Source organism: Pholis gunnellus, assembly GCF_910591455.1.
Source record: "Pholis gunnellus genome assembly, chromosome: 4".
In the NCBI taxonomy this organism is placed as follows: Eukaryota; Metazoa; Chordata; class Actinopteri; order Perciformes; family Pholidae; genus Pholis; species Pholis gunnellus.
The window spans coordinates 8,457,974-8,474,353 of NC_136530.1; the positions used below are offsets into that span (position 1 = coordinate 8,457,974).

A 16,380-nucleotide genomic window follows, 5' to 3' on the forward strand; every position below is an offset into this window, starting at 1 on the left:
TGTGCCTGCTTCTCTTCACTTATGACTATTTAATGCAGCAACTGCAGAAATCAACTGAAAACTCAACTGCTACAGCATCCATGCTAGAGGCAACTACACTGGTATTTTTACTCCGTATCTTGTGTGCACTGTCCACTTTGCTGCTGTGATCCTGTGAATTTCCCCACTGCGGGACTAATAAAGGATTATCTTATCTTATCTTGTCACATTTAGCACTGGGTATCATTTTAGAACAATGTTTTGATATACTTTTAATCTAAAAGTCTCTAAAACACAAATTGTCTGCAAAAAATAAATAAATAAATATTGAAACCTAAAGTCAGCAAATTCTTAAACACGGCACCAATGCTTGCGATCATGAACTTTACTTAATAAAATACTGTACAATATAAAAACTGCAGTAAGGAAAGGAAAACATTCAATGGCTATTTTCACCTGACCTTTTCAAATGTTGATGCTACAGACACAGTTTAGTTGGTTTCTAAAAGGTATTGAGGTTTGACACCCAGCCAAAGACGCAGTGCGTCTACTAAAACAGGCACATTAGCAAACACACAAATGCAAATATGCACACACAAAAACGTAAATGTAAGCAGGGACAGTTGTTTCACGGACTTAAAAGGTAAAGCATAGTTAAGTAGTAATCGATTCTGCTGAAAGTGGGCTAATGTGAAGCGCTAAACGTAATCTGGGGCCTCTGGCTGCCATATTTATTGGCCTAAACCCCGGGAGATGAGACTGGGCTAATGAGCTAGACACTAACACTGGCTCCCTACCCGCCCAGCCAAGCCCTGGGCTTTCTCCGTTAATACCTTCTGAGGTTTCAATAAGAGGGCTGTGGCTAGAGCAGAGGCCATTATTGCACTTCTTTCTCTGTGCTTTTTAATATCTCCACGTCCAAGAAACAGACGCTGCAGATGTGTGTTAGCCAGGTGCCAACCGGGCCTGTGATGCCACAATGAGCTGCAATCTATTCATGATCCCTGGCAATCATATCCACGGCTACCTAGGGGCCCGAGCAGAGGTTCACTGATAACAAGATCCCAGATCACAAAAATACCAAAGGTAAAAAATAGAATTATTCTACTTTATCCCGACTTATTTGAAGATTACATTGAGATTGGTAGGGCTTACACAGGGATGAAATTCACAATCTTGCGTGCATTGCTGGTTTTAATGATTGGGTCACATATTTTTTCAAAATTAAATACACACAAATGCTTTAATTCCACTTAAAAATGAACAATATTTATTTAATGAATATCCAAAAACATGTTTTTCCTTGGCAAAACAATAGTTTTTTTTAAATAGTGATTCCTCACAGTTAGTGGAAATATTTATTTTATTTTTATTCAATTCATGTATCTAACTATTCAAATACTAATTCCTCACAGTTGCAAATTATGTTATTGATGTAATAATGTTTCCATTAATCCCCATCCTAAAGAATAGGATAGAAATAAGTCCAAAAGGTATTCAGGTAAGGGAAAAAACTTTTTTATTCCAAAAAGTAATTAATCGCTGAAAACATGTTTCAGCGAAAACAAGAATTGTTCCCATTCCTGTCCATTTTCACATCACAAATTCGTAGTTAAAGCTACTGCTGCTAGCTCTCTTCCTCACTGTGAACAGGAAATTCATAAAGCACAAGCTGCATGTTGTGGTACAGTCATTTGGTGCCATAAAACATAAACGCAGCTCTGAGGTCAGTCATTGCGCCACATGACCACAATGTGCTTTCAGATTTGAACCAAAATGTGTACTTCTGTTGCAATCCCAGGCTTACTGATCACATCGCTGGATGTCTACAAAGATGATGCCAACAACAATAAATCTGCATCACAGCGGTTTGTTTGGTGGTTACCGGCTATCCTGCTCTTAGCTGTAACAGAATGAAATAAAGCAAACAATTTCCTGTAGTGAAAGGATCCATAACATTTTTGTCCTTTGCCCTTTTAGTCACAGTCGCCGTGTAATGTATTTGCTTTTACTGTTAATCTTAAAAGCTTAAAAAAACAGCTGCCGTTATCGTTCAAGTGCACTACCAGAAATGAATCGAACATCTGTAGTTAGGTTGCTACAGTAGAGCCAGTTCTGGCATACGACACATATGATAACACTCCAATAATCATATAGATCTAAAAGGAAAACGTTAGCTAGGGGTTAACACAAGAATGTGTGCACAACAGCTCCTCAATGTAGCATGATAAACCATGCCATACAATTAGCATGGGAACACATAGGCTGTCAAAGAAGGGGTGAGACAAAAGGGGTCAGAGGTTCCTCAAGGTTCTGTATGAGGGCTGCTTCTGATCAGCTTGACTGTGAGCAGGGTGAATGGCTGGGAAGAGCGACCCTGGGACAGCAGAGGTCAGTGGGACTCAATGATGTGAGCTTTAATGTCCACATATAGAGAACACAGGACGGGAACCGTCTTTGACGTCTTAATTAGCTTCAACATCTTACTCTCATGCTTCTGACAGATGGTTTCGTTATTGCATACGGAGCGTGGAACAGTTTCCACTATTACTATCAAAATAATGTAAATCAATCATCTGTCAACCATGGGCTTTAATATAGTTGAGAAAGCCGTCTTTGGGTCGAAGAGTCAGTGAGGGCAACATGGAGATTTCGTATCGATCTGTCAAAGTAAGTCTGAGTAACAATCGTTACATTTTGGATGTGTTTTTGTGTGCCTGTGCTTCTTACAGAGTCATCAGACGCTGACGCGGGCCACCCGTCCCACTGTTGATGTCGGACTGGGATGTTGGTCAAGTCAGAAATGTTCCTCTTCACCTGCAAAACACAAAGGGAAGATACAATTAATAATGTATATTCAAAGCACAAAAAAACCCACAATGCTAATGATGCAAAAAGATAAAATACAAAAACATTACAAACAGCTATTAATGTCCACTAAGGATTTTTATATTTACTCTTTACCATGCTCTCGTTATTAAGTAATATTAAAACTGGGGAGGTGGAAATTATTTCCACTCTAATTTAACGGTAAACATATATTATAAATTATAGACAAGGGTACATCAAAGTATCCTCTATTCAGCAGCAAGACGAAAAAAGTAGGATGGAGGCAGAGAATGAAGAAAGAGATGAGTCAAAAAGAGAGAGGAGGAAAAAAACAAAAAAAAAACAGCCAGTGTTATCAGCATTCCTTAGATGCCACAGCTAATGCCCAGCAACAACAGCCCCACGCTCTGAAATGAACAGTATTTCTCTTTTCCCATTCATGCGCAGACGCTGTATCTGCATCACTTAATAACATTCCGTGCTTTTAAACAGTTAGCAGCCAGCAGCGCCTGTCCCACCGAGCGCCGCATCACACCGTCCAGTGGGTTGTTGGTTTAAAGCCCCGACGCCAGCCTGATGTGCGCCAGCCGAAGGTGATCAAAGCCCTGTCGGCGTCTGAGCGCTGGCGGCCGTGGATTCTGGTGCATTTGTTCAGCAGAATTCTGCCCTTCGGGCCTGCGGGGCTGGACACTGATGCTGAGAAAACTGTCAATTGTGGAGCAAAGATCCCTCTACACACGGGTCAAATCCTGTCTTTGTAAAAAGCACTGCAGAGAGATGGATCCTTGGGCATATGCAAGGCTGCTGGTCATAGAGGTGGAAACTTAAATACGCTACAAACACAAAGTCAAAGCCAATGTCAGGCAAAGCAGGAAAGCAGCTGCACAACACTGAGCTCAGAAGACTGCGGGGGCAGACTTTCACCTCAATACTCTAATATTACCACTTTGCATCTGTATATGCACTTGTGTGGGGGTCTAAAAGCACTAATACACTATGGGCTGCTTGAAGAAATTACTACATTTAAATCGGATTTCATCCCTTTATCAAGGCAACAGTAAATGTTCTTTTGATGGCATACATCTCTCAAAGAAATTATATTGTATGTGTGCTGGACCTGGCATGGCAAAGCAATCTGCAGTACAAACAAGCTAAGAAACAAATAAAAGAACAATAATAATTGAGTGGCACAGTCCATCCTTTGTCTTTCTCTCGTAAATCCCACACCACACTGCTCGGGGCCCATCCTTATGAAGAGAAGCTTTGGCCAGGATAGCAGACTGGGGTCAGAGCGGGTGGCCAGTGTTATTACAGAGTGTAATATCTATGTTTGACCAGCCGGACTACAGGGATTTGACTGACCGGCTGGCCAGCCGATGAATAGAGGGGAAGAGGGAGGAAAGGAGAGGCATAAACACTAGTAATGAAGAGGCTGCAGTCAGAGGTTAAAGCAGCATCAGAGAAACAACAAACTAACACCCACCACAGAGAGAATGAAGGTGAGAGGTGGAGGAGGAGGAGGAGGAGGAGGAGGGGAGACAGACAGTGGAAGGCACCTGGCAGAGGACAACCTGATCTCAACACAGAAAGACAACAGAGCTACACACCAGGCTGGCCCACCTGAATCTACACCACCACCACAATCTGCAGGCACTCACGCAGGTCTTCTCTGACCATTTGAAAAGTACGGCGCTATTATGAAATCCAGATGCAACCATATCAAAGACAACAAAAGTCCTTTGGACCGTGGCAACGGAACAACAGGGAGACACAATGCCTTCTCCAGGTAGCTGAAGTTTTGAGAGCAGCCCTCAGTTACAAATCGTTGCCTGTGCTGGCCACAGCAGCCAGCACACAAGGAGCAATACTGTCTAATGCTGCCCCCTGTCTGCCGAAACAGACATCTCACTGAGAAGTTAAGACTGCAACAAATTCAGACAATTATATTTCCATCTGACTCCGAGTAGCTAATTTTACACAGCAAATGTGACTTACTATTCCCATGTGTTTGACCTAAAAGAAAGGAGTGATGCTGGAATGCCAGTATATGACACTGGGCTGTGTGAAGCAGAACATGGCACCAATGAAGAAAAGTCTCCATCAACCTGATTTGGAAATACAGGAGCTAAAATGTAAAGGAAATGTCTTTAACAGAGCAGAACAGGATTTAAATCAAAGTCGTACTGATAAACACAGCGCTGCTGATTTGTGTGTTCATGTAGAGATGAAGCAGGGGTGTATGAGCAAGTTGTACACAACATTAGACTGGCTGTGGCGCTGAGCTGCTGGGCAATATGCCTCAAGGCAAAATTAATGATCCAATCATTGTAAATGCCAATTGCCTGTAATCCCTGGCTGGAAGCAAATCAAAGAGAAGGAAAGGTTTCCGTTAAACAGTCACAAGCTCTCTCTCGCTCTCTTTCTTCGTCTCCCCTAGGCACCAGATGCCTTTCTTTCATTCTTTTTTCGATCCAACCTTCCTTTTCTCAGCTCAGTAGCCCCGTCTGCATTTGGTTCCTATATGTCGCCCAGCTGCGGAGCAGAGATGGGGGCCCAGGCCCAGCCCCGGGGGGCAGTAGAGGAGGGAAATCCCCAGGACAACTGGTCTGGTCACGGACAACTCGAAACCAGCAGCCATCCCTATTCTACCCTCTACTTCCCTGGCAAACATTTGCTCTCCAGCTTAGCTCAGAAGCTAGCCAGCAACTTACCCCCACACCCTTGTCTGGTAATGCCAATCAGAGTCTACACAGCCCTGCGCTCCAGAGAGATAGAGAAGAAAAAAAAAAAAAGAAGGTAGAGAAGGGACACTGGGAGAGAGAGAGAGAGAGAGAGAGAGAGAGAGAGAGAGAGAGAGAGAGAGAGAGATGGAGAAAGAAGGAATAGAAAGGGAGGGGCAAGGGCCATTCCCTGAGAGCCACAAGGCAAAGCAAGAGCCTTTGGCAAAGACAAACAAGAAGATAGGAGTCTATCCCTATTGATATGCACAAGCAGGGACCATCGGCTAGTCTTCAGCTAAGACAAAAGGAAGAATGGGGAGAGAAAGGTGCTCTGTGGTGGAGTCTATATGTGTCTGCGAGTGGACACAGTATGAGCAGAAAGGGGAGTCAGGCTGGCTGAATATGGTGTTACTTCTTTGTTGCATTCTTCTTATGATGACTGAAATACACTCTCACTCTTGTTTGTGTCTCTTATGATTGTTTTTATCTTTAAAAAAACGAACGCAAACTACCTCCTCGTCTTTATTATGAGCACCACAAACCTCTCCAAAGCAACTTCACTGAGGTCATCCACAACTACTATCTAACTGCCTTTGCACCTGTAGCTCTCCACACTGGCCACTGAACCTTTTGAAATCAGTCCCTACATAGTGTGCACACATGGTTTAATGACATATTATTTATTAGCACGTGGACATTGCGGTATTACAAGAAGGAAAGACGCCCGTTCCCTGGCTAAAGAGTAAATATATAAAGAGCATGGTCAACATGGGGCAAACAGAGTCCAGATCTATGCAGGTTAAAGTTCTGGGCCTCATTTTCACTGCAGGGGGCCTTGAGATGCCTAAAGACAAGCATGCGTAAGGAAAAGACCACGACATGGAGGCCTGTTTAAGCCCACATTGTCCCTTCTCCATCCCCTATGGCCTCTAACAGCACCCCCACCAAGCCAACAGTCCTTTGCCTCCTTTCTGTGTCCATGGTTCCCCCCTCCCACACCGCAGGGACCCCTCCCCAGTGTTTGTAATCCCAGCAGAAACACTTAAGGTTCACAGTGGGTGCTCATCAAAACCATCTGCCTGAGAAGAGGGTGAGAAGAGAAGGAGAGAGATGACGGAGGGAGGAGAAAAGGGAAAGAGCGAAGGAGGAGAGGGAGGAAACCAGGGAGGCAAGCGGCCTCATCCAGTTCATATGTTGGTTGCACTAATCTGTTCAATTAGCACCATTACAAGCCCTGCAAGTAGCCTGATTATTATTAGTGTAATCTTCACCCGCACCGAGGAGCCAGGCCCGAGCTTCATTGGTTGCAGTGAGCAAAAAAAAAAAAAAAAAACTCGGGAGAAACACCTTTCATTGCAGCTTGAAAGTAAATAATTAGCGGCTTGTAAAATAAAGAGACAATAAAGAGAAAACCAAAATGAAAACACACAACATAAAAAAAATGACGTAAAGCTGCCACATGAATGAAAACAGCTACCGACTGACATTCCCTACCCCATATAACTTTTTGTGCAAATAATGATTACTTAACATGTGAGGTAAAATCAATAGAGAGATTTCTCTATCTTACCTGATCATTCTTTGGGGAGCTTATTTCCCCTCACCTGTGGCAGCAAGCTACCCACAGTGAATAACAAATGCCTGCTCAGGTCTTCCTAGGAGGGTTAGTACAGGGCAGTAATGTGTGTGTGTGTGTGTGTGTGTGTGTCTGTGTCTGTGTGTCTGTGTGCATCTGCAGGGGAGTGCTGATCTGAACTCGCTAGGGGCCAAACATTGACACAGACACGCACACACTTACTCATCTACATAGGCAAGCACACAGATATATTTTCCATGCTCTTCAAATCCATTTGCAGCTGCGATAGTAATAACCGATGGACAACGAGGTGTACTGCCTTCACACTGGGTCCAGTATGAGTTACTATAAATATTTCATAGGCTGCCGGATCTACTGTTTAGTTTCAGATGAGGAAAATGAAAGGTACTCTGTCTCCTTCCATTGCTCCCGCATGCCCAGATCAAACAATGTTGAGTATTATAACCGCCTCCCCGACTGCTGAGAGACAGGGAGAAAGATGCAGTGTAGGGGGGGAGCGGGGAGAAGAAAAAGAGGGGGTTGTACCAGACTGCAGCTGTGAGAGTAATTATGTGCTCGGAAATGTGATCATTTGTGATGAATAATGAATCGATGGCTGAGATAGACTAGCAATGTTTGGCAAATGGAATGAAAGCGGCGTTATGGGAAACTAGACTCAGGTACAATAATATTATGCATGTGTGTGAGAGTCTGTGGGTGAGTTACTGAGAGCTTTTGAGTGTCTGGGGCGTATAAAGTGACTCGCTGGTGTCCAGCAGGGTCTGTGTCTGCGTGCATGCTGGCGTCGTACCTCCTGTATGGTTCTGGTGCCGGGAAAGTTGAGACTGTAGTCCCTCTGGGCCTCGCGGTGGCTGATGACCAACAGGAAGTTCTGGTTTAACGACTCTTGGAGATCACTAAATGAGGAGAAGAAAAAAAAAGAAAACAGTAAGAAATAGGGGCGAACACAGAAGGAGATTAAAAAAAAAAAAAAAGAAAGAATCGAATTTGATGCAGAAAAGGAATATGGAAAAAAAAAAAAAAAGGCCAGGCATAAAAATGAGAGCACAAAAAACAACAACATTACCACTAAGAGCCACTCAGTCACATGAAGGGCAAGCTGGAACGTGTCAACTAGTGGTAACCTGCTGGCCCACAGGGAGGTGGGAGCCTCCTCTGGGGGCGAGTCGCCCACTTCGCTGGTTGTGTCTTAACAAGCCTGGCCGGTGCTTCGCTCAGCACAGCAGGCTACCACAGCTATGACCACCTGCACATTAACAGCATGGAGTCCATCAATCTGCCTTATTGCTAATAAACCTGGCAGCTAGTATGAAATAAACCCAGGAGGGCCTTCAGCACCTTCCCAACTACAAACAAAAGATGCCTTAAAAAGGCACTTACAGCGGCCCAAAGTGACCACACAGCAGAGTGTCGTGAGGTTGTTGACCAACACCAACAACTCAACAACTGCTGCTCCAGGTACTGAGATTTCTGGTTTCAATGTAGACAATTATAAATGTAAGGGACCAGCAACTGTTTTCATTCTCAAGCCAAAGAAGCAAATGATGAAATGAAAAGCTATTACTGTGCATCAAGACAAACCTCTTTATCAGATGCTGCTGGATAACTGCTGTACTTCACTGCCTGACTAGTTTCTGAAACATGACTGTATAGTGATTATAGTCATATAAATTAAAAGGCATATCAGTTCATTTCAATTACAGGCTAATGTAAGCTTATCAGACCCGTAAAGATGTTTCTAGGATTAATGAATATGTAACGTTCTTAAACTAAGCTACTATCTCTATCTGCATCAGTTTTATGCTGAAACATTCCTCAATTCTGATTGAAATTCATAGCATTATAATATGGACGTAAAATAATAATAACACTGACAAAGTGGAGGGAAACTTACAGGAGTATTAATAAAAACTAATAAAACATTTTATCTCACGTCCAGCTACATGAATACTCTGACACCTAAAGGATCGATCCATAAATCAAACTATTCAATTGTAATAATGTGTTAAAAACCGCAACAATTATATTTTCCCCCTCAAAGCATAAACGACATTCACTGGTGGGAAAATAAATGCTGTTGACAGGTAAGCACTGGTCTGAGATGTTCACACTCTCACAGTGATTGTCATATGCTGATTTCATTGTGAGCAGAGACCTGGCAGTGAAGACGCAATCTGTTCAAGAGGCCCCGAGGGGTCAGACTTTCTGGACTGGCACCGCAGCTCGCTCAGCAGCTTACAGCTGTGACGGAGACGCTGTGAACGATGCAAACGCAGACACTTTGTGTGCTTCACGTAGAGAGGAGGAGGTGGGGGGAATCAACTTTTGGAAGCTTCATTTACAATAAGCTGTGAGGTTAAGTAGCGTTTTGAGCAAACGCTGGGTCTGTGCGGCTGAATATCAATGGGAGGCTTAAGGGCCGAAGCAGGCACTTAATCAGGGCTCAGAACCCAAGGAGAGGAGGAAGAGTTGAGAGAAAGAGAGGGATGGGGGAATTAATATGTAGCGCACACATTAATTATGCAATCACACCCTTAATCTGCACAGATCTGGACGAGCTTATGTTAACAGAAGCTCAAATTTACTGTAATGACAGCATATTTACATTGACTAAAACTACGAAATCAATATGTAAATGTAATGTTTGTTGTAGCTAACTGGGGAAGATTGGAAATGTGTGGAGTGGGAAGGATGGATGCATATGTAATAGGGCTGAGCAGAAGGATGAGAGAGATGTGTGTGCATGCGTGTGTGAGGGAGGGAGAGTGAGAAAAATGGAAGGGGTAGGGACACATAAATAAGGATCTAGCTAATATCATGATTATGTTTGGACACAGTCCCGAGCTACTGCTGGCAGGCAGCTAGACTCCTAAATAGACAGAGATAGAGGGTAAACTGAGTGGAAGTGTTACTCTGTCCTTCCAAGCAAAGAAGGAGCATCTTAGCAGTCATTCATGGCAGACCGACGAGCCATTTGGTGAGTGTGTGGGTGGAGTTCTGTTCCAGATTTACTTTGAAAAATCAGATCACTCGTTGTGCTCCATAGTACAAATATAATTACTCAAAATATCAAATGCATTCAGAGGGGAGAAATGTGCCATCTGTCTGAAGAGGCTTGCAGGTTAATATAAACAAAGCACCCATGTTTCAAGTCCAATATCCCCTTTGTCTCGCCTGCTACCACCACGGATGTTCTCAAAGCAGCTGTCATCTGAAAGAAGCGGGCCCTTCGAGCGGTAGCGGGGTTGAAATGTGGACGTCTCGGTGTTTGCTTCCGCCTTCAGAGGTCTCTTTCTCACTCAACACACACACTTGTGACATCCAGGTCGGCCTGCAACATCTCTGGAGGTACTTGACATGGCATAAGGGTGCCGGGAGGAAAATGTCATTTAACTTTATGGACAGAGAAAATGGAGCGTTTTGCAGGGGAGAAGAGCAGGCTAAACAGATTGGTTTCATTCTGAGGTAAGCCCAGCGCCTAAGCTGTGAGTCCCCATGGCACAGAGCAGACTCTAGACCTTATTAAACTAGCACTGCCAGACACAGAGGAACACACACACACACACACAAAAATTGTGGCATGTGTCTGCAAAACACAAATACCCCTACACACACTCACACTCACACACTCTCTCTCTCTCTCTCTCTCTCTCTCTCTCTCTCTCTCTCTCTCTCTCTCTCTCTCTCTCTCTCTCTCTCTCTCTCTCTCTCTCTCTCTCTCTCTCTCTCTCTCTCTCTCTCTCTCTCTCTCTCTCCTCTCTCTCTCTCTCTCTCTCTCTCTCTCTCTCTCTCTCTCTCTCTCTCTCTCTCTCCGACCCCTGACACACTCACTGCCATCATGCGTGTGTTTCATCTGATTAGAGACACACAAACACACTGACCAGGTGAGTTGTTCCCTCTAATTGGTACAGAGGAGGTCATGAAGTACACACAGGGTCGTCTTACCTCCTCCATATTTTGCATCCACAACAAAGCAGAAGGATGCGAAACCATTCAGGTTCTGCTCTGTTTCGGTCTGCCATCTTGCTCCAACGTTAATCAGCATGCTCACTGATAGACACTTCCCATCAGGGTTGCTCTAGCTAACTAGCTAGCTAGCTAGCTAGCTAGCTATCTTACCGAAAGCATCTGTGAATCTGCTACAGGATAGCTGACACACAGAGGGAGAGATGGGGGGTGAGGAGGGGGAGGGGGCCAGGAAGCCGCAATAAAACACACAAAACCTAATGAATCATTTTTGCAATTTCAAAATTCTTTGAGAGTTCAAATTAGAATAACCTTTCCTTGGCAAACACGCTTCCCGAGAGCAGAGCGGAGAATAAACGAGGAAGGAAACAGGCTCCATTGAAATATTCATCAGGCCGTCATCATTTATGCAAGAGATTAGGTCCTCCTCAGCACCCTCCTGTATTCACAGGCAGTCATCAACACGGCCACAGAGAAAAAACCTTCTTGGGACCGGGATTTGACACTGCAGGACTAACTTCACATCACATCGCTGACTAAATAACTACCTGAGACGGATTGGTGCTCAGAGGGAAATCTCCCAAAGCCTCAAGATTTATTTCTAATCAAACAAGACAACTAAGAGGAGTTTACTCAGCGGGATCATAATGACAGTGGAGCACTATTTAATCAGTCAGCTTGGTTTAGGTGTGTGTGTGCTGCATGAGCCAAGCTCTACAAAGTAATTGCCAGAGATATTACCATTTATGGGACATTTGCATTTTTTTACTCAGCAACAATTTGAAGCAAATAAACATTGTGAAATTAAATTTGGGTAGATAACTGCAACTACAAACTAGCAAATAAAGTTATATGGGAGACAGTGGTAGTTTTTTTTTTAAACCTGACTACAATAATAATATTGTTCAAGTTCTTGGACAAGAGCATTTGTAGGCACAACATTGTTTTTACTAAGAGTAATAATAACAATAAATCTATATTTTCTTAGGCTTTTAAATATTCATCCTGGTTGCATAACACAGAATTGCATTTCACTCCTAGATTCTAAACCACAGGAGAACTAATGAGGTTCTGTATCACCTGTTCACAGATTATGCACAATTATCAAGTCATAATCAAGCCGTGCATTGCTGTCTCTTACACTGCAACCCATACAAAGAACCTTTCTTATGGTTTCTGCTGAATTCAGTTTTTTCATGCAGGCCGGCTGTATTTCAGTGTGTGTTGTGCCCCCTTCCTAAATTTCAAATGAGAGCCTAAACTTAATAACACATAAAAACACTCTGCTTGTATCAATTCTGTTTTGGAAAACAGAACCGAGGCAATAGTCTGGAAACACAAATATTGTTCTATACCCTCTTTTCTTCTTTACATACTTATTACCTGGAAATTATATAATATCTAATTCCATACTGCGTAGGAACGCTGTATAATGAACTACACCACGGTCGCATGAGCACAAGTCTACACATGGAGGCTGTAAAGGCAGACTAGTCCGCGTGGTGTTTTGGAGACTTATTTGGCCACTTGTTGGTACGTAAAAATCTCTTTAGATTGTGTTAACCACAGACCTTGTTTCATGCATCTCACCAAAAAACTATTTTTAAAAAACCATCGACTTCGAGATTGCAAACTCAATTCCGGGTTTTATTATTAATTCCTGCAACACTTTATAATGAGACAATAGATAGAGACTTTGAGCATGACTGAGAGTGGGAAAACGTATTAAAGTACAATGAAATAACATTGTTTATTAGGAAGAGTTATACATCTGTGATTAATAATTGGGCTTGTAATGTAAAGCACAATAATTTGATTCCTAAACAATTTAGTTTTCAATAATCTTGCAGAGGTAGATAGTGACACACTAGTACCTTGAGTTGGGTACGATGATGCTAATGTGTGCTTCCCTCACTGCAAACTTTATCCTGAAGCCTTTACTGGCACTGAGCTCAGTCTACTGCAACAAATGTGCACACACTGCACACAAATTGCACTACATGTGGATTTACGGTGTGACCACAGTTTATTTTTACTGCAAGCTAACAGCTTGTCTAGTCCCGCTACAGGGGACTGCACCCCCCCACCCTTACTCTGTGATCTGTCACCTATCCTCTCCCAGTATGACAGCATGGTCACCATACACACACACACACACATTCATACACAAATGCATGTGCACACACACGTGCACACACAGGAGCCCACCCACTCCATTCAGCCCCAACTGTCCTCCACCAAAATAGCTGACACAGAATAATGAGCTCCTGACACCCAAAATGATATCGATAACACTTGGAAAAATGGCAACGGCGCTGCTAGACACAGCAGTAAGTGGGGGAGTGAGAAGACGAGGAGAGGGAGGCGAGGGAGGGAAGACTGGGGAGATGAGGGCCATTAGCTGCCAACACAATATAACTACCACTTAGCCTAACTAGCAGGCAATGCGGCAAACTGCCAAATGACTTCTTTTACAAGTGTTCTGGTGACATGTGGATGCTTGCTTGGCTGCTAACACGAGGAAATGTGGGGAGTGTTACAGTACAATTTCAATTTTAGAATCCAGCGTCAACAAACAAACAAGGGCCGTCGTAAGTGAGATTATAAACAACTCTAATAGAAATAAATGTCCCTTTGAAACATTCCTTATTATGAGCCTATCTGATTATACATTTTGATAATGTGCCGTTTCCTTAATTCCAAGAGATACAGTAAAACTGGCAATCACAGAATGGTGCATCAGAAGGTGGCCTTAAATGTTTTATCAAAATGTAATCAATGGCCAGGAATAACGTACCAGCTCTAAACTGTGCAACTAAAGCTCCGAGAGCCCTCCAAGCAGAGTCAAGAAAGGACCCTTTACCAACCTCAAAAGTCATCAATCCATCAAGGGACATTGAGTATTTATATGCAACATATTCTAAAGGGACTGAGCCTAAACTATTTGATTTGTGCAGGTCAGACTCAGCCAGTAAACTGATATCATCCGTGTATTATAAAATACCCTATTTAATGCCTATTAGCGTCCGTAATGTGTAGAGATAAATCATTCACAGACGAGAAAAGAGTTGGAGAGGAGAGGGTATGACCTTGTTTTTCTCCAAAAGATGTATTGAACCAGTCAGTAATCATATCATTGATCTCAACACAAGCAACCGGGCGACTACACAAGGGCTGGATTGCTTTAGAAAATCTACCATTCACCCCCGCTTCCATGAATTTAAAGGCGAGCAAATCTCTTTAAATCCAGTCAAAAGTCTTTTGAAAGTCAACAAAACATGAGAAAGTGGATTTGAATTTGTCATTTCTCGCTCTAATAATAGTTGATATTGAATATACACGATCGATACAGGCTTGTTTCTTTTATTTTTTATTAATGGGCCATGCTGACAAAATGTGACCATCTTCAAATTATGTCTTGGAAAGATACAAGAGGACCTCTAAAAGATGATGAGATTTGAAAGGTTCATATGTAATACCTTTTATTTTGGATGCCTTCTTCAGTTTTGCTTCGACTACAGACCTTATAAAGTCTTCTTTAGTACCGTTTCCATTAAGAAATGTATTTGGGCCCATGACCACCTCCAACGTCAAATAAAAATACATCATCAAAGTCAGGGTGAAGTATGTTTTTCTTAAAATAAATCTGCAAAGTCTGTCTTCAATTTTTAAAGCACTACCTCTTATTTTGTTTTCACCGTTTCACCGTTATTTATGTCCAGAATTGTTGGGGGCGGTTGCTCTTCTGAACCGTCTCTTATGGAACCGTATATACTCTTATCAAAATATTATTGAGTTTGCCTGTATTTTTGCCATAATCTTATTTTATCATTCCAAAGTTGTTGTTTTTTTTTGTTGTGCTGTCCACACGCTCTTATCCTCAAATTAAAAATGAGAAGTTCTTGGACTCCCTATAATACGCAGGTGAAATGACGGGAGAGATATGACTTCTTTGGATGATGTTAACCTTAAACTGATGAAAGGACAATCACATGTTGGGCTGCCACCTGTGATTGTATTACCGCTTTGGCTTTACACTGAGTGGCCTGACATTTCAGAAGTAAAGGTTGCTTATACTGCCACGGATCCACTGAAATGAACACGGAGAACACTGGCTTAATGAAGCTTTGTAAACAAATCTCTCTCGTCACTGGGTACCAACACTAAAGTAACACTAGCGTGTTTTAAAAAAAAAAAAAAAGGTGTGAATATCATAAACACAGTCCACGAAGAGTTCGATGGGAAACAACCTTAACCAAGCAACAATTTCAGGCTGAAAGAAACAAAGACGGGAGGGAAAATTGTTATTTACACAACAGAGATTGCGTAGGTAGATGTCCCTCTCAAAATGTCACAATGGACGGGAGAAAATGAATGTGCACCAGCAGGTCAAATGTCTCATAATATACCAATGGAAATGGTGTTTGCTAGCTGGATTCTGGATGCATCTTCTTCATAACTGGAAAAAGACCGCCACCTGGTGTTCACTATTGGGTACTACGCCCGTACCACCACCAGGAGTATTTCATAGTTACTAGTGTAAGTGTACCAGGATGGGAGGAGGATAAGAAGAGAGAGAGAGAGTGCTGAATGCTTAGCTGCATACCTGTTTTTGCTGGTGCTGGCAGTAGGGGCGATGTCTGGAGTCAGGACATACAGGCTGTTGTTCTTGGGCAGGTGTAAACTTCTCATCACCGTCTGATTACACACATACAGAGATACAACTTCAAAATAGTTCCCCTCACAAGGAAGCACGTATAGCTGTGGAGATAATGATTTCTTAATGAAATATACTTGAGCTCACTGCATCAGAATGTATACTTCATTCATCTCCTGATGATTATATCTGTTTGCAAGACTAATGTTGACAGGCTGGATGTGACGACCACAGAGGCTCCATATGAACATGCTTTTATAGGATGTTTTGGATAACAGCATTAAAACAATGTCATGTATGCTGTGTTCTAATCCTGGCGACTACAATTTGAAATTAAATTGTTGAGATCAAGACACAGAGCGCAAAGTAAAACTGCTAAAACAAAAGTAAGAAAAGATAAGCTCATATCACCAGTGCTTTCCCCCCATTTTCATTGTGTGTTTTCTTCACTTGCCGGTTTGTGACTAACATGTATAGGGTCTGTTAACTCACACTATCGGATACATCTCCACTCTTCCATCCCTTCAGCTGCATTTTGGACACTGGAATCCCAAGATCTGCCTCGAGGATTTGTTTGATTTCTCCTGCAAAATTAGATTAATGCCACGGAAAATGTATATTATACACAAAGA

At 42.6% G+C, this 16,380-nt stretch overlaps 1 protein-coding gene across 1 annotated transcript in view; it reads right to left on the reverse strand.

Annotated features, from left to right (window-relative positions):
- Window positions 1-16,380, reverse strand: part of faf1 (Fas (TNFRSF6) associated factor 1) — a 58,205-nt gene that overhangs the window by 34,087 nt on the left and 7,738 nt on the right. The window contains exons 5-8 of the mRNA XM_079157877.1: window positions 16,241-16,332; window positions 15,698-15,789; window positions 7,916-8,021; window positions 2,710-2,796 (exon numbers count right to left, since the gene is read on the reverse strand). Coding sequence (XP_079014003.1) covers window positions 2,710-2,796; window positions 7,916-8,021; window positions 15,698-15,789; window positions 16,241-16,332 — 377 coding nt within the window. The remainder of the gene's footprint in view (window positions 1-2,709; window positions 2,797-7,915; window positions 8,022-15,697; window positions 15,790-16,240; window positions 16,333-16,380) is intronic.